Raw genomic sequence first — 21,457 nt, forward strand, 5'->3', positions numbered from 1 at the left:
CAAAAAAGAATTTAAGAATTCTATTAGCAGAAATAGTTAAAGCAGAAACAATGAAGTTGGCTAGACACACAAGGGGGAAGTATAGTAACAGAGAGATAGATGGGAAGTATGTTACATCTTTTACTATTATGTATCCTTTAAAATTATGATGCAGCAAATTCTTCTCAGTGTATAGTGCCCTAACCCAGAATTCTTTTCCAAAGCTACTTCTGGGGCAACTCAACTACACGCTGTCCCATACTGAGGGAGTTGCCTAAAGGCTCAATTTAGCCCTAATACTTTACATTTAATGTAAATTATGGGAATTAATAAATGCTGGTCCTAAGTTTAAAATCATCCTAGAAACAGCTGACAGAATGTTTGTTCAAGATATCAGAGGGAAAACAAAAATCCTGTTAAATATCATATGTTTCTTTAAAACTTCTATGGCGTGGTACACAGCAATTACACCGTGATGAAACAAAACAATTTTTGAGTATTGTGAGCAGCTACAGTACTGAACAATTTTTGAGCCAGCCCATAGATATATGTCTGCTGTAAGATCTTTTTAAACAGAGGCAAAGTTACACATGCTCTTTATACTGCTGATATTTGCATGGGTAAAGTAAGAATCTTAGCCCCATTTTGTTCAAGTCAGACACATGATGGGAGCCACAGAAATTACTCCATGGTGTTTGAGCTATGCATAATGAGGGGTGGAGGAAGGGGAAAAAAAATGAAGAGCTTAAATAGAAACCCGAAGTTTGTGGTTATGATTTCTTTCCATGTGCAATACATAGGTAGAAACAATATATAGAGAGCCGGCAATATTGAGGTCCTGATCCCTAGCTAGGGGCCTCTAGGCATTACCACAGTATTTTAAAATAGTAAAACATTTGGCATGTTTAATCAATATGTATAAATTTAATTGACACAAAAAGAATAAGTAATTCATATAATTGAATGAATAAATATAAGCAATTTTAAAACAATAATCCAAAGGCTACCACATTGAGATGCTCATGGCTCTACTGAAATAATGAACTTTATGGAGTAAACACCGCGGTGCCCTTGTGTGGTCTGCAAAATTTGCAACATGTTCTTTTCTTTCATTGCTGCTATTCCAACAAGCAAACCTGAGGAACACACTGTTTTCCAAACACATTTCATTGTTTCCAAAATGACAAGTTGTCAAAAGTTTCATTTTGCAGGAAATTTTGAAAATACCTCAAATTTTGAAATATTTCCATTCTGAATCAGAACAGAAACAAATGTAAAATTATGAAATTTCTTCTGAACTAGAAATTCTGACCAACTATCACCTTGAGTGTTAGAGAAGTATGAATATGTGCAAATAAAGAGCATACTAAAAAAATGAATAAAGAGCACACTAAAAAGGTATGATTTCTGTTTTGCTGACTAGTAGAAATTTCCTTCCGACTTCTACAGGAAAGTAAAGCACAAAATGGCTCAAAGCACAATGCGGCAATAAACAGAGAGTGTCGTATAGCCTCTGTGACAATTTTGGGGGGCTGTGGTTCAAATATAGCACTCTATTAAACCCTGCATAGTTGGGTTTGGTCCTGCTTTGAATAGAGGTTTGGACTAGATGATCTCCTGAGGTCTCTTCCAACCCTACTCATCTAGGATTGTATAACATCACTTGTTTTAATAGTTACATTAGATGTAATACACCTGTGCAACTGATCATAATTTCACCTGGAAGAGCTGCGTTGACATAACCACCATAGAATTTGGTTCAAAGGTTATTTAACTTTCATATTTAAAGAGAGATATTCACCGCAAACTAAGCCAAAATTCAGGCTTTGGAAAAATCAAACTTTTACGAGACTCAAGAATAGCAAATTTGTTTCCACGAAATTTCAATAATATAATTACTATAGCAACTTTAAAAACATTCCCTTAAAACATCGGCAAAACACATATTGTAAAATTTGTGGCAGTATATAAAAAAGCTGAAACTGACTAGGAACAGATAGAAAACTAGAATTAAGCTATATTATGTTCATTTTACAAGCTAAGAGAAACATAAAATAGAAGGCCACATCTACACAGCCCAGATCTTCAGCCCCACTGCTTGCAGAGCTATGCTAATCAGGTTTCTGAAAACTGCAAATGGCTTCCTATTGGCATACTTGCATGGCTAATTATCATAGCCATGTGAGATCTTGCTGTCAACAGAGGGTGGTGCCGGCAGTAAACATGCCCTGTGGACCTGCCTTCTGCCAGCTAAACCCGCCCTCTGTTGCCAGTCCCTTATCCCTGAAAAAATTCAGGGATAAGGGACTGTTGATGGGGCGAGGGTTTAGCCAGCAGAGGCAAATCCACACGGCATGTTTACTGCTGGCATCACCCTCTGCCAACAGCAAGATCTCATGCAGCTATGCTAATTAGCCATGCGAGTATGCAAACAGAAGCCCTTTTCAATTTCCGTAATCCTGATTAGCATAGCTCTGCCGGCAGTGGGGCTGAAGACCAGGGCTGTGTAGACATGGCCATAAATACGTAGAACAGAATCACGAGTAAATTCTTAAAATTCTCAGTTTCAATATGTTTGTATCGTAGATTATTTTATTAAAAAACCTCTGTTTCTTTAAGAGAAATAGTTGGATTAAAAATCAGAAGCAAGAAAGTCAGAACTGTTTCCAAGAAGTATTGTAAAGGAAATCTGATAGAACTTTTGAACTATCGATTAATTAATTTTATCATGCTAACATATTTCTTAATTTGTCTCTTCATGATTAGCTGAAATACCTTTATTAGTGACAAATTATAAATTCTGAACTTTTACATAAAAGCACTACCATGACAAGCTTATTAAACCTTAATTAGATAAAAACTGAGTAATCATTAAACATTATGAAGTGCTGCACCGCACTGCTGCTGATGGCTGTTCACTACTCAAGTTCATGACGGCTGTGCCCTTCAACAGGGTTGTGCTAAAATGATTCATTATTAGTGCAACATGCATATCTATGAATGTTGTTTTAACATTAGCATGACCAATTCTTTATAAACCAAGGAAGCCTTCTGCACGTTCAGCTAGCGTGTCCCACAACAAAATTAACACCACACAATTTAGTTGATTTAGTCTAGCACAGGAACTCAGCACTGTTCTCTTTTCTCCTTCCCTAAAACAGGGGTTCTCAACCTTCTTTTCGAGCCTTCCCTACTTCAACATGCTGTAAAAACTCACAGCCCACTTGTTTCACTGTACATAAAAGCCAGGGCCAGCTTTAGGAGTAGCAAGCTGGAGCAGAGATCAGCAACCTGCAGCTCTTTAAGGAGACACTTGCAGCTCCAGGCGGTGCTGCTGCTGACTCCTCTTGCAGCTCTCTTCCCTGCCACAGTGGAAATAATGAAACTAAATGTGGTTGGTTTAAGGGCCAGCAGGGTGGCAGGAGAGATCCAGCCATTAAAGCAATTCAATCTAGTTCCATTATTTCAGCACAGCAGGGCAGGGAGCCACCTGCACTGCAGGTGGGGAAGCAAGCAGGAGAGCTGCGGGGAGGCAGTGTCTGAGTCTGCCCCTCCTTGAAACCATGCAGCCCTGCTGAGAAGGAAGCAGCATGGGGGAGGGAAGAGCAGCAGCAGCAGCGTGCCTGTGTGCATGCAGCTGGAAGAACTCACCAGCGGAGGCCGGTTAATCCTGGTTTGGGGGCTGAGAGAAATTAAGCCTGGAGATGGGGGGTGAGAGTAAACTTTCTAACTCATACAAATCAGTGTGTGTGTGCTGTTCTTAAAACAGGAGTTACAAAAATATGGTTGGATGTTATTTATTAAGGACTGTCTCACATTCACATGTATTGTGGCTCTTGAAGTATTGAGTTTGTAACTGAATTTGAAAAAATGGTTGCAGACCCCTGACCTAGGGCCTCATGCCACAGGTGGCCAAGCAAAGCTATGCTGATCAAGCTTTGGCTTCAGCCCCAGATGAAGGGGTCCAGGGCCCCAGACTTCAAACCCATGCAGTGGGGCTTTGGCTTTCTTCCATGGGCCCTTACAAATCTAATACTGGCCCTGCTAGGCAATCACCTTGAAACCTGCTTGCATCCCCACTGGCCTAAAAGATAGCACCTAGGCCTGAGTAGCAGCAGCATCCACCTTCACAATAAGCAGGAATGGTAGCCAGTGTTCTCACTAGACTACAGAATTGCAAGAGGGGCTACTGCTCAGTGCTTGCTCGAAATTGGCCTCTGACCAATAAAGTTGGTAATAGTTTCAAATCCTGCACTGCCCTTTATGGACTCAAAATGCTTGCTTGATCCAATTCCCACTTCAATCCATGGAACTTTCCAATTGATTTCTCTGGGAGTTGGAACAGGCTTTATGTGATCAGTACCAAAGTGTTCAGTCCCACATCATGAAAACTTATTCACAATAGTGAACAGTTACACAAGTAATTCCATTGTGAACATGCAGTTCATAATATGTCCCTTACACCCCGGTTCAAGGAATACCTAACTTTAATTCTGTCTGTAGCCCCACTAAAGCCAATGGGCCCATTCATCGTGATCAAAATTAGGAATTTGCTGAAGTACCTTGCAGAACCAGTATCTTGATTCATTTTCATAAGCAGGCAACTCTTCCATCTGGAAAGCTTTTCTCAATTTTGTTTTCGGTATGTGAACGATTCTACACAAAGCTTGCCACACCTGGCTTAACGCACGTCAAGCTTACCAGGGAAACAATGGGGTTTCGTTTGAACGTGACTGCCTGACTCTATAACTATTGATGATGAGTTATTTGAAAATTAGCTGCATATTTAATAACTGAATATTTACATATCTGAGACTATAACTGTGTACCACAGACCGATTTCTGGAAACATGATGATTTTAACTAAGTTTGACACACAGGTATACTATTTTTAATTGTTAAAAACATTCCTTTTGGTGGAGTGAATGCAACTACTGCACTCAAGCTTATATACAAGTATTTCCATTATAACTATGTTTCAGTTTCTAAAAACTTCCAAAAATTTCAGCTATTGGATTGAAGTTTCTAAACTTAGTCTGTACCTCTTGGGGGTAGGGAAGAACATTGGGGTCAAACAAAAACAAATCCAGCTGTTTTGGAGTACTAGGCAGATGAAAGAAATCTCTTCCCATAATAAAAATGTCTTGCAGACTCCTCTGAATTTCTGCAGTACCACAATAGGTGAGGATAGAAAACTGAAATTTGGCATAGAAATACCCCTAATTTGGGCAAATTTTGAGTGTACCAATAAAAGCTAGTGTTCACATGACTATTTCTGAACCTTTGAAAATCATACTTTGAGCACATGCAGTATAATTGGTAAGCGAAGTTACTCACCTGCCATTCTTCGAGATGTGTCCCCTTGTAGGTGCTGGGTTTGTCCTGACACCACAGATTGGAGACTTTTCCATAGCAATATTCAGCTGGACCATGCATGCGTGGTTGGCACCTGGCAGCGTTCGCACCCATCTGCCCACATGCATGGTACAGCTCCTGCCAGTTCCTCCAGGTCACCCTGGAATCTGAAAGGTATAAGAAAGAGACTCCAGAGCAGGGAGGAGGGCAGGTGGTGGAGCTCCCACAGGGACACACTTCTTGAAGAACAACAATTACTGCATCAAGGTGAATAACTGCTTTCTTCATCGAGTGATGTCCCCATGGGTGCTCCCACTGCAGGCGACTGTACAGCAGTACCCTGAAAAGATAGGAAGGTGGGAAGGAGACAGTGAGAGTACTGCTGATGCCAATGAGGTATCTGGGACCCATCAGTGATGGGCTGCATAATACTTCATGAATGTGTTGTGGGATGACCAGCTGGCTGCTCTGCAAATGCCTCTAAAGGGAACGCCCTTGAGAAAAGCTGTTGATGCTGCCACCGCTCTTGTGGAGCGAGCTCTCGGTTGCACTGGGAGTGCTATCCAACTCAAGCAGTAGCACTTGACTATACATAAAATTATTATCTTTGTTACACGTTGAGATATCAGCTCACATTGGGATTGATCAGTGAGTGAGACTATAAGGCGATCAGTCTTCCATAATGGTGTAGTCCATTCTATATAAAAGGCAAGTGCCTTGTGAATATCGAGGGTGGGGAATGATGCCTCCCGTGATGAGGTGTGTGGTTTACAATAAAAGGAGAGTATAATAATTGGCTCATTCACATGGAATTTAGAGCAGACTCTGGGAATGAAGGCTGGGTGGTCTCTCAAAACTTCTCCATCTTTATTGAAGATTGCGTAAGGAGGTACTGCCATGAGAGCTGGTATCTCACTGACTGTGGGCCCACGTGATGGTGAGGAGAAAGACCACTTCCAAGGTTATTATTTGCAAGGGGGTGGTAGCTAATGGTTCAAAGGGTAGTGCAGTTAGAGTGCCAAGTACTATGTCCAGGTTCCATGGAGGAAGGACAGGTCTTTGAGGAGGGTTCAGGTTCATAAGTCCTTTAATGAACCTCTTAGTAATGGGATGAGCAAGCACTGAAATACCATCAATGGGGTGTCTGAAGGCAGTGATTGCCACGAGGTGCACTTTTAGAGAAGCTAATACTAAACCCGATTCTTTTAGGTGTAAGATGTAGTAGAGGATTGTGTGCAGAGGAGCTGTGTGTGGTTCCATGTGGTGTACGGAGCACCCAGCAGCAAATCTACACCATTTGGTAAGGTGAATGGTTCGAGTATTCTGCCTTCGATTGTGAATAAGAATTTCTTTGACTTGTGTCAAAGCACCCCAGGGTACTGAGGGAGCTGGCAGAGGTCATTGCTGAACCTTTGGCCATTATCCTTGAAGACTCCTGGGAGATCGAGGAGATACCGGATGACTGGAAGAAGGCAAACGTAGTGCCCATCTTTAAAAGAGGAAAGAAGGACAATCCAGGGAACTATAGACCCATTAGCCTTACCTCAATCCCTGGGAAAATAATGGAGGGAATCCTCAAGGAATCCATTTTGAAGCATTTGGAAGAGGGGAAAGTGATCCAAAGTAGCCAACATGGATTCACCAGGAACAAGTCCTGCCCGACCAATCTGATTAGCTTCTATGACGAGGTAACAAGCTCTGTGGACATGGGGAAGTCAGTGTATGCGATATACCTTGACTTCAACAAGGCTTTTGATACGGTCTCCTACAACATTCTTGTCCGTAAGTTAAGGAAATATGGATTGGCTTCCTTGTACTATAAGATGGATAGAAAGCTGGCTTGATGGTCGGGCCCAACGGGTAGTGGTCAATGGCTCAATATCTGGATGGCAGTCTGTTTCAAGTGGAGTGCTGCAAGGCTCAGTTCTAGGGCCAGTGTTATTCAACATCTTTATTAATGACCTGGATGAGGGACTGGATTGCACCCTCAGCAAGTTTGCAGGTGACAAAACTAGGGGGATGGGTAGATTCGTTGGAGAGTAGAGAGAGAATCCAGAGAGACCTGGATAAATTGGAGGACTGGGCCAAAAGAAATCTGATGCAGTTCAATAAGGAGAAGTGTACAGTCGTGCACCTGCAGTGGTGGGGTTGAGTCAGGCACCAATAAATTCCAAGTCCTGAGTGGGCGGGAGAGTTGATTTTTGTTCACTGACCTGCAATCCAAGCAGACTGAAAGTTTGTTTGGTGGTATTTACCATAATAGATGTCTCAGCTGATAACAGTCCTTTATAAGACAGTTGTCAAGATAAGGAAAGATTGTAACTCCTCGACATAAGTACGCTGCGACTACTGCCAGGTTTTGGAGAATACCCTGGGTGCAATGAATAGGCTGAAGGGTAGGACTCAATACCGGAAGATATCTGTACCAACTGTAAAATGGAGGAATCATCTGTGTGTGGGGTGGATCATTATACGGAAATGTGCATCCTGAAGGTCAAGGGCAGCAAACCAGTCATCGTGATCTAGTGCAGGCATTATGGATGTGAGAGTCACCATTCTGAACCATTTTTGGGGGGGGGGGTGGTGGTAATGGTTTAGCTTTTGGAGATCTAGTATTGGTCTCCATCCACCTGTTCTCTTTTTTATGACAAAATATTGAGAATAGAACCCTTTCCCCTTGAACTTGCCTGGCACTCTCTCGACAGCTCTGATGAGAAGGAGGTTGTCAATATCTTTGCACAGCAAGTCCCCATGAGAATGGTCCTTGAAGAAGGATGGGGTGGGCAGTGTGGTTGGTGGGATGGAGAAGAAGGGCATTGCATAGCTCAATTGTATTATTTCTAAGACCCACTTGATGGTGACGATGGAGGCCCATTGCTGGTAAAAGGGCCTCAACCAATGGCGGAACATGTGGCTAGCATGGTGGTTCTGGAAGGTGACGACTACTGCTTGGCTGCCCTCAACTAAGAGGTCAACCCAGCTGCTTACTGCGATGTTTGGGTTGTGTGTGGTTGTTTTGATTTCGCCGTCTCTTTGGCCTTTGTCGCATGTGAGATTGGTCAAAGCCGTATTGTTGATGTTGGAGATGTTGTCTATTATGCCTATAGTGACATTCTCCTGTACGATGGGGGGAGGCGGTAGCATCCCCAATGTGCAGAAGGTGGCACATGAGTCCTTACTGGAATGAGGTACATTGTCTGTCTTTTCAGCAAACAATTGCTTTATTGAATGGTAGATCTTCAACTTTATTTGTAGGTCTCTGGGAACCCACACCATCTGCAGATATGAGGCTCGCCTCATTACCACTGCTGTGGCAGTCGACCAAGTGGCTGTGTCCGCCACATCCAGTAAGCCTGTTCTGGAGGAGGCATACCCTTCTTGTACCACTGATTTCAAAATGGGCCTTTTTGATTCTGGAAGATGGTCCATAAAAGAGATTAGTTTTGAATAATTATCAAAGTTGTGGTACGATAAATGTGCAGCATAATTCGCTATTCTGAGTAAGAGTGTTGCTGAGGTATACACTTTCTGCCAAATAAATCTAGCCTCTTACTATCTCTGACTACGGTAGCATTTCTGCAGTATGGCATTTTCTATCTTTGCTGTGCTGCATCAACCAGGAAGTTGGGTTGTGTGTGGTTGTTTTGATTTCGCCGTCTCTTTGGCCTTTGTCGCATGTGAGATTGGTCAAAGCCGTATTGTTGATGTTGGAGATGTTGTCTATTATGGCTATAGTGACTATTATAGTGTCTTTTATGGCTATGCTCCCTCCTGCATTATCATAGTCTTTAAATACTATTTCACATAGGTTTTTGTTCATGCAACTGTACACCAAAATTTTCATGTATATGTATGCGCTTAAATTGGTTTGTTATATGGATCAAGTGTATGCCCCATGGGAAAAAAAATTAATCACGTATTCAGCAGCACTGTACTATGCAATTTCAATTTACCAACAGTACAGACTTCTTTTACAGGATGAGGCAGCTAACTACAAACCTATGGCTGTCTAAAACGTGTCAGTAAATAGCATACTACAGGGTAATATCATGGTTGATGTGTAAAAACAGCATTGCATTTCTCCTAAATGGCCTTAATTGACCTAAATGGCCTTAATCTGGCACCTACTCCAATCGCTATACATTTATGAGAAGTTATGGAATGAAGTGTGTAATCTGAAGGAGGGGAAAGAGAATACATGGCAGAAGGAGATAAGGAAAGAGGTTAGAGACCTGGTAAGGTAATTATCTCTTCAAAACACAATATTCTAGTAAATCAACTTTATTGTGTGGAAATTCTACATGACTCATGACCACAGGTCTGTGTCTGTCACATACATTGTAGAATCCGTGACTTCTACAACTTTCCATGACCTCTGTGACTTCTGCAGTAACCAGTCTATGACTTTTGTTAAAACTAGCAATCACCAAATTGTAGACTTACTCATAACACTTATCAAAATATAAAACTTTTTCTTAGTTTCCTAAATAAATCAAGATAAGTGTCAAAATACAAAAGCAACATATTTAAGGAAGATCTTAATTAAATCACATAGGCCATGTCTACACTTAGTCCCCTTCTTTGAAGGGGGCAGGGAAATCACACAGACCTGGGAATATCAATGAGGCCCTGCCATTCACATGCAGTGCCTCATTAGCATAATGGCAGCCATGGGAATTTCGAAGTTGCTAACTTCGAAGTGATGATAGGCAGTCTAGAGGTGGATGCTTCAAAATACATGCCCAACTTCGAAACTCCCTGACTCCCAATTCATTTTGGGAATAAGGGAATTTAGAAGTTGGGCCTGTACTTCAAAATGGCCACATCTAGACTGCCTCTCAGCGCTTTGAATGTTAGCAGATTCAAAATTCCCGTGGCTGCCATTATCCAAGTCATTTCCATGCCCCCTTCAAAGAAAGGGGCTAATGTAGACACAACCATACAGAATTAGTTATAAACTATCCACTTTTTCTCCACAATAAAGTTCCATCTTATCTGATGGATTAAAAATCTGCTGAAAGTGTTTTACATCATGCGTGCACCATGCCTGTCTCCTGCTGTAAACAGAGCACTAGCATTTATGGGAATCCTATTCCACAGCAAATAAATCATGCAGATTTCAATATCTTGTATGCTTGTAAACACTGACTAAGCAGGCACAAAGTGCAGCGTGAGTGGCAGGAAATGTTACTGTGTTTGCCTGTGCATGCCTACCGAGAATCCCAGTGCCTTGGGGTTTTTTTTTTTTGTAGAACTACTCAAAAGAACTTTACCCTACGTCATCTTGTAGCTCCTTTTCCCAGAAGGAAATACATTTTCAGTTATAAGGAAGCGACGGTATAATTTTTATGTCAGATCTAATATAGATTTGCTCAAACTTTAAAGCATTTGATAGAGCAGGAAGAATGCCTCTCTCCAGGTGCCATACTGCTATAGCTGTGATAAGCAGAGATAGTCAAGTCAGATCCTCCTCATTATCAAAAAGGGGGCAGCAGCCATGCTGCTCTTTGCAAGGGCTCTGGAACTTACTAGCTCACCCTTGGTCTGGTGATTTTCCCATCACACTGTGAAAGATGTGTTTAAAACGGGGGTGGGCTTGCTCAGCCAGGCTCCTATGGAACTCATTTTAATGTAATTATGTTAGGGCTCCTAGAGTCTTGGATAGATGTACTGTTTATCTGAAATCCAAATAAAAAATAAAATCTCCATGCCATTCAATTATGAATATATTTATCAAACTGAAGCTAATCTATACATATGTCAGTGAAGTGTGGCACGGACAATCCTTAGTAAAAGAGTATCTGTGGAGCATATCAGTGATCTCCTTGTCTTAATAAAAAATCATAAAGCTATATTATAATGGCTTCCAAAATTATCTCTACAAAACCTGCATACAGAAGGATCAGGCTCTCAACAACAAGAGGGGTTTAAAATGGGTAACAGAAGGATATCACTTAAAGGACCCAGAGGACGGAAAATATGTTCATGATGAATGAATCAATGTAGAGTATGACACATTTTCAAAACTCTTAGCGTACACCTTTGCTACATGGAAGGTCAACCAAGGAAGGTCAATTTTCCAGGGTTTGATTTCACATGCCCAATACTATTAAAATACTTAAGCACCTGAAAAACTTTGAACAATCACTTTTATTTTAAACCCATATACTCCAGAAATGTTTCCTCACCCCATAAATTATACTTGCATAAAGCCCAGAACAGGCAAAATTTAGGTCTGACCTTGTGATGAGTTTTATGTACCTAATAATACCAGGCCCTAAAAATCAGTTGTCCTGCAGAATCAGAAATAGGGGCTTTGTAGTGCCTGAAAGAGGAAACTCCCAATGGAACCCACCATTCACTTCCTAACCCTTGCACAGCCCAAAATATCTGACTTTGAATTTGGGACATCTTTATGTCTAGAAAAAAAAACTATATTAGGGCATTTTCAGAGGAATGTTACATTAATTTTTTTCATCTCTTGGAGCCCTGCACAGCTGGACTCAAAGTAACTAAAGTCCAATCCTTCAACTGATTGTATGTGGGAGGACAGGTGTGCCCCTGAAAAGACCCATGGTCAAAGTACATATATGTGACATTTTAAAGCAAGAAAGCACTGCACAGGCACGATAGTCAACCCATATGCTAGCACTTACGTGACAGAGTCTAAAGTACTTGGCTTTACAGAAGGAAAGACATAGCTGTCCTAGTGAAAAATTTTAAAGAAAGCTTTCAGAACTTCCTAGAATCATTTCTGTAACTTACATAGTATATACAAGATAAGCAAAAGTGTGGAATAGATATTATTATACCATAGGGTATAAAGCCAAACATAGTCCTTTGCAAAGACCTACATAACATGAATGACTTCCTTAATGAATGTAACAGGAGACCAAAAACTCATGCCTATAAACTCTTTATAACCATACCATGTATTCCATATTTTAATAACTGTGCCTCAAAACAGACATTTCTTTTTAAGATTTTTGCATTTCGCAGTCAGAACCCTTCAAACAGATTAGTGTGGGCTTTTGTAATTCATAGTCTCACTGTAGATAACAGCCCTCCACTTGGTGTCAAAATATCAGCCTGCAGGATTAGTGCATAAGTGAACATGCTTAAGAAGCTTAAATTCCTCACCATGGTGTACTTTAGTTCAACAGTTCAGTGACATAAACTGTTATCTATGTTAAGCCTGAAACAATCATGCTAAGGTATCCACACAGGCAGATCATGGTGCCCAAAAATATATTCCTATACACTAATCCCTCGCTCTATGAGCACAATTTGGTTCACGACTTTGTGCTCATAGGTGAAAACTCGTAAGAGGGACACTAAATTCTCATTAAAATACAGGTAAAAGTCTCTGACTGGTTCCTAGAGCTCGGCGAAGGAGTGGCAGCAGATGGCGCTGCTTCTGAAATGTAAGTGAACCTTGGGTTTGGGGGTTGAAAAAGGTTAAAGGCTGGGGGTAGTTTGGGACCATGAGTGGAAAGGAGGGTTAAAACCTGATCGCTGGTTGGGTCTGTGGGGTGGGTGGAGGGTTCACGCAGCTGAAGGTTGGGTGTATGGTCCAGCAGGGGGTCAGGTCTACAGGGCTGGAGGTGAGGGGAGGTGGGGGTCAGGCTGCCGTGGAGCCGGCAACAGGAAGGAGCGTCAGGCTGCCGCAGAGCTGGAGGAGGGAAGGAGGGTCAGGCTGCCATGGAGCGGTAGAGATGCAGGCAGTCAGGCTGCCACAGGGCCTGTCTGTGGGCCGGCACAGGGGTTAAGGCTGCCACAGGTTGGGGCCGCAGGGCCAGCAGCCGGTGTCAAGCTGCTGTGGGGTGGGGGTCAGGCTACCGTGGGTTGAGGTTCTGGGGGGGGGGGTCAGGATGCGGGGGGGTTGGGGCCCGCGGGGCCAGCGGGGGGTGGTCAGGCTGCCAGGGGTTTGGAACCGTGGGGAGGGGGAAAGGCTCACATTAGCAGGGGAGTTCACTCGTAGAGTGAACAAAGGTAAGTAAAGGTGTCCCTCGTTTAAGCAAGTACTCATTAGTAAAGTACCTGTTTAACGAGGGATGAGTGTAGTAGTATTTAAAAGTAATTATTGAAAAAGTTAAAGATTATTAACACCAACCATCACATGGGCTAAGCAAATTATTGTAAATATATTGTTCATACACTTCAGAGTCATTTAAATCAACTGTGCTGTGCACAGAATAGAACTGTGATTGTATTAGATATATTTAGAATATACACTTCCTACAGACTAAGTTTTAGTATCTTGCAACTAAATTGAGATTGATTACGTACAGCATTGTGAATTAGGGTTCTCTTTTCCAGATATTGCAATTGCACGTGGACTCTAATCAGTTCTGGACAACTGATAAATTTGAGAGAAGAAAAATTACACAAAACTGAAGATTAAAATTTGCATTTGCTATAACACTAAAAACACAGGTTGCCAATGTATAAAACATTACTGGATCTGATTTTTCCATCACAAAAACAAGCATGGTCTTGGTGCGAGAGGGACGAGGGAAGCCTTTTCAAAGGAACTCAGTCCTTGCCTGTCCTTTGCTTCAGCTGAGGTTAGTAGTCATGTTATCTCCAATGGGAACAGTTAAGACCAGTGATCAGCACTTTTGAATATCCTATTTCAGCACATCACTAATGAAATTATCAGTTTCCTTCATGTTCAGTAATATCAGCTCCAAACAGTATTTTCAAAGGTCAGACATTTCTTTGTTCCTCATCTCAACTGGCATGTTTTGTTTAGTATATAAGGGTCATAGATTTTCAGGTTAGAAGGAACTATTGTGATGTGATAGTTGTGATAACTGGATCTAACAATTTACCCTAATTGTGAGCTCAACTGGAAAAAGCAAATTCGAGTTCATAAAATGTCGTCGCAATAATGTACAACAAAAATGCTGATGGGAAAAGGTACAATAAAGAAAAGAGTAAATTTGTACAAAATATAATTCAAGATCTGTGTTAAGAACCTGCTTGGCAAACGAAATAGTTTAAAACCAAAAAACAACAAACTAAAAATGGTGTTGGACATTAGGCCTATTAGTGCACAAAGTAACAGGAGGATGAACTAACCTTCTCATCACTCCCTTTAAGGTCATTTCAAAAAAAAAAAAAAAAAAGGAGAGACTGACTTTGATAGGAAAATATGAACGGATGCAAGCAACCACTACCGTGGTTAACTAAAAGAGGAGGAAGAAAAGAGCTTTACACTCCTGGCTGCCTGCTCTACTTTCTCTTGGGACCTTGGATAATCCTGAAAAATATGCTGACCAGACCTGGCCAGAGAGAAGGAGCCAGATGATATCACCAGTTTAAGCTAAATGCCAAATACTACCTAGATGCAACAACTGCCACTACCACCTCATCTTTGTATGTTCTCTTCTTTCCCCACCTTACTATTCTCTTTCCTATCCTTTTCTTTTTTATCCTCTGTCTAACAAGAGTTTGGCTCAGTCAGCCAAGACTGTATATTTTGCAACCGTGCTGTAAAATTTGTGACCAGAAAGAGGCAGCTAAAAGCAATGCCCAAATAGCTAAATACTGATACAAGTTTGCCAAATCTGAGAACACCATTTGCATGCCTGAGGTTTTCAGCAGCTAGGTTACCTATTAGTGATCAGAGACAGAAGCCAAATATTTTGACTTTGCTATTGTTCTCTCTCCTCTTTCTTCTATGTTTGTCTTAGCTCATCTTTGAAATAAGATTGGATTTTAACAATGGCATCAACAACAGTTCCAGTCCACCTCAATTACCTTTTTATTTTTTCCTCAAAAGTCCAATTATTACCATCTCTGATATCTAAAAGACTGTCAAAACAAGGGAAATTTTCATTCACAAACTCTCTCCAGCTACAGCAGAAGGGAACAAGGGATATAGTTGAAATGAAAGCCTTATTTAAAACATTACACACTCATCCCTTGCTATACAAGCACAATAGGTTCCCAACTTTCTGCTCGTAGGCAGAAACTCATAAGAGGGACACAAAATTCCTATTACATTACATGTAAAAGTCTCTGATAGATTCCTACTGCTCCTAACTCAGGGAAGGAGTGGCAGCAGGTGGCGCTGCTTTTGAAAGGTGAGTGAACCTTGGGTTGAGGAGGGTTAAAGGCTGGGGGTACTTTGGGGCTGGGAGTGGGAGGGAGAATTAAAATCTGGTGGCAGGTTGGGGGGTTCAGTCTACTGTGGTTTGGGGCCCGCGGTGTCGGGGGGGGGTGGGATCAGGCAGTAGGGGGATCTGGCTGCGGGCCCGTAAGGGGGTCACAGGTGGCGGGGGGGTTGTCAGGTAGGGGGTTACAGGCTGTGGCAAGGGGGTCTGGCTGCAGGGCCAGGGGGGCTACAGGCAACGGGGGGACATTTGGCTGCAGGGGTTATGGGTGATGAGGGTTACAGGTGGGCGGGGGGGGGGTCAGGCTGCGGGGGTTACAGGCGGTGGGGGGGTGTCTGCCACTGGGGGGGCTACAAGCAACAAGGGGGTCTGCCGTGGGGGATACAGGCAACGGGGGTCAGGCTGTGGGGCCGTGGGGGTAACAGGCGGAGGCAGGGGTCTAGCCGCAGGGTTAAAGCTGGCAGGGGTGTCGGGCTGCGGGGCCAGCAGGGGGGTGTGGCTGCTGCTGTTTAGGGCTGTGGGGAGGGAGCGTCAAGTGCGCAGGGCTGGCAGCTGCGTCAGGCTGCCGCAGTTTGGGGCCGTGGGGGAGCGGGGCGTTAGGGTGGTCAGGTTGCAGGGCCAGCAGAGGGTCTGGCTGCAGTGGGTTGGGGCTGCAGGGGGTGGGTGTCAGACTAGGGAGTTGGAGCCATGGGGAGGGGGCTCATATTAGCAGGTGGGAGTTCACTCGTACAGTGAATTAAGATAGGTAAATGTGTCCCCTGTTTAAGTGAGTACTGGTAAAAGTACTTGTTTAATGAAGGATGAGTGTATTTCAAATGCTTTAACCTTTTCTTTTCAATCTTTAATAAAAAGGTATAAAGGTGATTGCCCCACAGCACGAAGCAGGCTAAACTCTTGCATACTAAAAAACTTTGTTAAAAATAGCTTAGTGTTGGATAGTGAGCTCCTTTATTCCAACTAAATTAATATGCCGCCTCCTGCATAACACTGCTCATAGAATTTCACCAAGTGATTCCTGTATTAAACCAGTAACTTCTGACTAAGCTAGAGCAGATCTAGAAAAACATTCAACCCTGACAAAGACTTCAAATGATAAAAGTCATGACATCCCAAGTAAATTGCTCCAACTGTTAATCTGCTAAAATCTTGCTTTATAGTCTTAGTCTGAACTGATCTAGCTTCACCTTCCAGACTTTGGACGCTCACAAACTCACAAACGAGTTTAAGACCAGAAGGCATTGACTACTGGGGCAGCCAGTCTGACCTCCTGTATATCAGAGGCCATTACATCTCACTCCCAGCTTATCACAGGTATTTGATTGTAAATCACGCCAATGTCTTGTGCTCCACCTTCCCCAGTTAGAGCACAAACTAAAAGGTACCTACTCTACTAAAGCATATCTTCCAGAAAAGCACCACTCTTGATCTGAAGACACTACAAGATGAAGAATCCAACATTTCCCTCCTAAATGTTGTACCAAAAATCTTGCTCGGAATGGAAGCAGTAAGTGTCAAGAGAGGAAGAAACCTGAATTAATAAATGATGTACCTTTATTTGTGTCTGATTTTACTGGCATCGAGATATTACGTGCAGTTTCAGAGTACTATATTGAAAATATTTCAAGCCACATCTGTAAATAAGCATTTGCTCACTAACGTCAGTTGAGCTAAACTGATTTATACAGTTAGAATGTGGCTTTTTTTTTTATTTATTTTTATGAGAGATATACAAACCTAACCAGTTTTGGTTTTGTGATTTATTTTATTACTAACATTACAATTTTATGTATAACTTAATAAAGTTGGGTATAATGTCTTCTCTCTACATAGGCTTACTAAATGGACAAACAGATTTTTCCTTATTTTAAAACATTACTTACTGATTGCCATGCAAGGGATTCCATAATTCGATGCTCGCAGCGTTCTAGATGTTTTATCATCTCTCTTGTTAAGCTTGGTTCTGCTTTAATAAAGCTTTCAATCACCTTGTAGAAGTCAAAGGCTTTTAAATCAAGTACATTGAGAATCCAAGGGAAAGATAAATCTGTTTCAGTATTGGTACCATCACTTTGTAAAGCATTCCCTGAAGCAGAAAAGACCAGAATTAGTTATTCAGCATTAAAGAGATACAATCTCCTGAACAAGTCAGTTTTTCTCTCTGTATTTAGTGATTTACTGATGTTTGCAAATTTCAGATACACTCATCCGTCGCTATACAAGCACAATTGGTTCCCAACTTTCTGCTCGTAGGCGATAACTCATAAGAGGGACACTAAATTACCATTAAATACACGTTAAAGTCTCTGATTGGTTCCAAGTGCTCCTAACTTGGTGAAGGAGTGGCAGCATGTAGCACCGCTTTTGAAAGGTAAATGAGCCTTGGGTGAGGGGTGGGGGTTGGGGAGGGTTAAAGGCTGGGGGCAGTTTGGGGCCATGAGCAGGAGGGAGGGTTAAAACCTGGTGGAGACTCTGGTGGAGGATGTGGCAGCTCATTGCTCCAGGCTGCACCAGCAGTACCTTGGGGGTGCGGCAGGCGAGGGGGGTACAGGGGAAGCTGTGGGCTGGGAGAGTGTTGGGAGCAGGCTGGGCCATGTAGGCTGGGCTAGAGGGTGCAGGGGAGCTGAAAGCTGGGGGGCGGGGAGGCACATTGAGAGTGGGCCAAGCTGGGCTGGAGGCTGCTGGGGGAGCTGTGAGCCAATGGGAGGGTGTTGAGAGTGGGCTGAGCCGGGCCAGAGGGTGCGGGGGGGAGCTGCAGAGCGTGGTGGAAGGCACTTGACCACATGGCTGTGGGTACCCCGCCAAGTGGCAGGAGCCGCTGCACAGCACGCGGCCAAAGCTGCCCTGACACGCGCAGCTGGAGGTATCGACGGCTACTCCAGGCTGCACCAGTGGTAAGTAAGTTCTTAACTTACCTGGGGGCGCTGGGAAATGGGGCAGGCGTGAGGAGTTAGCCCAGCTGGGCCAGAGGGCATGGAGGGAGCTGCAGGCCAGAGGAGTGTTGGGAGCAGGCTGGTCTGGTCTGGGCCAGAGGGAGCTGTGGAGCGTGGCTGGAGGCACCTGACCACATGGCTGCAGGCTCCCAGCTGAGCAGCCAGAGCCGCTTTGTAGCACATGGCCAGCTGTCCAGCCACACGGCAGGAACCACTTTGCCGTGCACAGCTGGAGGTACTGGTGACTCCAGTGGAGGAGGTGGCAGCTCCTCCAGGCTGCACCAGTGGTAAGTCCTTAACTTACCTGGTGGGGGTGGTGTTAGGGGACCGGGCCAGGCGGCTGTTGGGAGCAGGCCAGGTCATGGGGTTGGGGTGGCTGCAAGCCGGCAGAGGGTTCAGGCTGCGGCTGGTTTGGACTGTGGAGCTGGCGGGGGGTGGTCAGGCTGCAGTGGGTTGGGGCCGCGGGGAGTGGGGGTAGGGCTCCTATTAGCAGGGGGAGTTCGCTTGTCTAGTGAACAAAAGTAAGTATGCATGTCCCTCGTTTTAGCGAATACTAGTAAGTAAAGTGCTCGTTTAACGAGGGATGATTGTACTTAAATTGAATGTGCATATGTAGGTCACTAGTTTACAAAATTCTATGTAGCTATTGCTACTAGTAACAACAGAAATGGTAACTTGTACTTCAATAGAGTTAACTTACTGCCATATGTAGCCATGACAACCTCAACAGCACAGGCCAGAAGAGATGTGTGGAAGATATTATTGTTCAGAAGTTTGCTGAAAAAGAATGCAAGCCTTAATACTAGTCTTGGCTTTCCAGTAACAGTGTTCTGTTATGAGTTAGGAACATATACCTAAAATTGTGAACTGACAGGCGTTCCTCCTCCTGAAATATATGAAAAAACACAAATCAGTGATTTGTTTTACTGCTCAAAAAGTAACAAAGTACCATAAGTGACGAATCTTCATTAAACTTACCGACTTCAACATGGATTCCATTACTCTGTAGTATAGCCTTACACCAAGCTTATATCTCTAAAAATGAAGAAAGTCAAAAGCATTACACAAAGTTTTTGAGAGACGTAAGAACAGTGTGTCAAATTTCAGTGACAAAGCTACAATACACTTCCATCCTTCGGAAGGAATGTGCATGTTGGGACCACTCAAAGGAAATCTGATTTGTCACAATCAACTTGGGAGGTAGTGCTATTCGAGTCTGCAAGAATTACTGGGAATCACGATTGACCAAAGTTGTACGAAGATGTTTAAATCACCAAGTGCAGGGGTCAATTTTCAGTTGCCAAGCTGAGGCAGCAGAGCCAACAGCTAGAAGATATCAAGCTTCTTAGTTGGGGGAATTTGTTATGCAAGTCACTGTAGCAAAGGGCCTGGTGACTGGGTGGGAAACAGGTCACCAGCTCCATTAAAAGACTCAGTAACCCTATTCAGGAGGATAGATTAATGGATAACTAGATAAATGCAGTTTCAACTGTGTTAAAATACTTCATGGTAATTTTCCCTGGGCTTCATTAGAGTAACATTAATTTTAAAATACTTTAAGTGTATGCATTTTTCTTTCGAGACCTTCCTATATATGCTGAATTGTTTGTCAGATAGCATTTTAGAGCCTTCCTGGAGTCACTTACCCAGTTTCTCAGGTTGAGAAAATTATTACTTTATTACTCCCAAACTCCAGAGTAAAAGGCTAGTATGTACATTTTGTCTCACATTCGCTAATGTTGACAATATTCAGTTAAATAACATAAAATCAAAACTTTAGTTGCCTGTGAGCCAATTTCAGCACATCCTTGTCCAAACGCTGCAGCAAATTTCTCTTTGAAGATGTTCCCAAGGTTTTCCACTCTTGCCAGGATACCTTCTTTAGGGTTCACTGTACAGTTCTGAAACATATTAGAAAAAAGAATATTTTGCTTAACATATCAAAACATATTTTTACAAGTTAACCAAGAACATTTTTCCACCTCAGCTTTGTAGCATTAATTAGGTAACCAGTATAGATACAGAAGACCTATCCATGTGCAGTAATGGTAGTTCTTCCAGATGTGCATTCCTATGTGTACTCCACTGTAGGGGTGTGTGTCTTTGCACTGCTGATCAGAGAACTTTGGTAACAGTGTCTATTAGGCTGCACATGCACTGTTTCTTCTGGTGTCCTGCCAAGAGGCTAACCCCTCTCCGTTCCTTCTCTACTGCAGAGTCATTGACAAGAACTATGAAGTAGAAGAAAGTAAGATGGGTTGTGGCACACCCATAGGGTCACACATCGCAAAGAACCATTACCACCACAAACGGTAACCACTATTTCTTCAAGCAGTATCCCTCAGGTTTTTCCATGGTAGATGACTCCCAAACAGTATCCCCTCTGGAAGACTGGGACTTCAGAGTTGGGTCAGATACAGCAGACAGCACTGAGGAGCCAAAGGCAGCAATGGAGACGGAGTTCCCAGTGATTGCATAATGTTCTGCAAAAGTATGGGCTGACACCCACGTCACAGCACTACAGATATCTGAAACAGGGACACTCTTGAAGAAGGTGACAGATGAGGATTTTGACCTTGTGGAATATGTACAAATAGCATTGTGAGGGGTCATACTGCAAACTTTCTAACATTGTTTGGCATCTGGAGACCCACTTGAAAAGTCTTTGGGCTGATACTGCCAAGCCCTTGAATCATTATGCAATGGAGCGGAAAAATCTGGGGGCCTTTCTGAAGGCCTTTGTCCTGTCCAGGCAGGCTAGGGTTCTTCCAACATTAAAGGTACGTAATATAGACGCTCTTTTGCCTCTGGAAGGCTTGTGATAGAACGTTGGAATGTGAAATCTTTGGGTGGTCAAGTCTGACATAACTTTGTACATCTCCACTGAATGATGGAAAGCTATATAGGTGGACTCTAAGGCTATGGCTATATGGCACCCTAGGCTCAAAATAAAGCTATGCAATTTGTGCTATGTAAGTTGCATAGCTTATTTCAAGTAAATTTTGAAATAGGCTATTTTGGCATATCTACTACTACTACTACGACTTAACCCTTGTACTCTGTGGGGAGCAG

General features: G+C 42.9%; 1 protein-coding gene across 2 annotated transcripts in view; it reads right to left on the bottom strand.

The window, feature by feature from the left end:
• The window catches only part of RB1 (RB transcriptional corepressor 1), a 193,386-nt gene that overhangs the window by 88,815 nt on the left and 83,114 nt on the right, over positions 1-21,457 (bottom strand). For both annotated transcript variants that reach the window (XM_074987922.1, XM_074987914.1), the window contains 5 exons: positions 20,170-20,286; positions 19,364-19,420; positions 19,240-19,271; positions 19,086-19,162; positions 17,336-17,538 (listed from right to left, as the gene is read on the bottom strand). In XM_074987922.1, coding sequence (XP_074844023.1) covers positions 17,336-17,538; positions 19,086-19,162; positions 19,240-19,271; positions 19,364-19,420; positions 20,170-20,286 — 486 coding nt within the window. The remainder of the gene's footprint in view (positions 1-17,335; positions 17,539-19,085; positions 19,163-19,239; positions 19,272-19,363; positions 19,421-20,169; positions 20,287-21,457) is intronic.

The sequence above is a fragment of the Carettochelys insculpta genome, chromosome 1 (assembly GCF_033958435.1).
Source record: "Carettochelys insculpta isolate YL-2023 chromosome 1, ASM3395843v1, whole genome shotgun sequence".
Taxonomy (NCBI): domain Eukaryota; kingdom Metazoa; phylum Chordata; order Testudines; family Carettochelyidae; genus Carettochelys; species Carettochelys insculpta.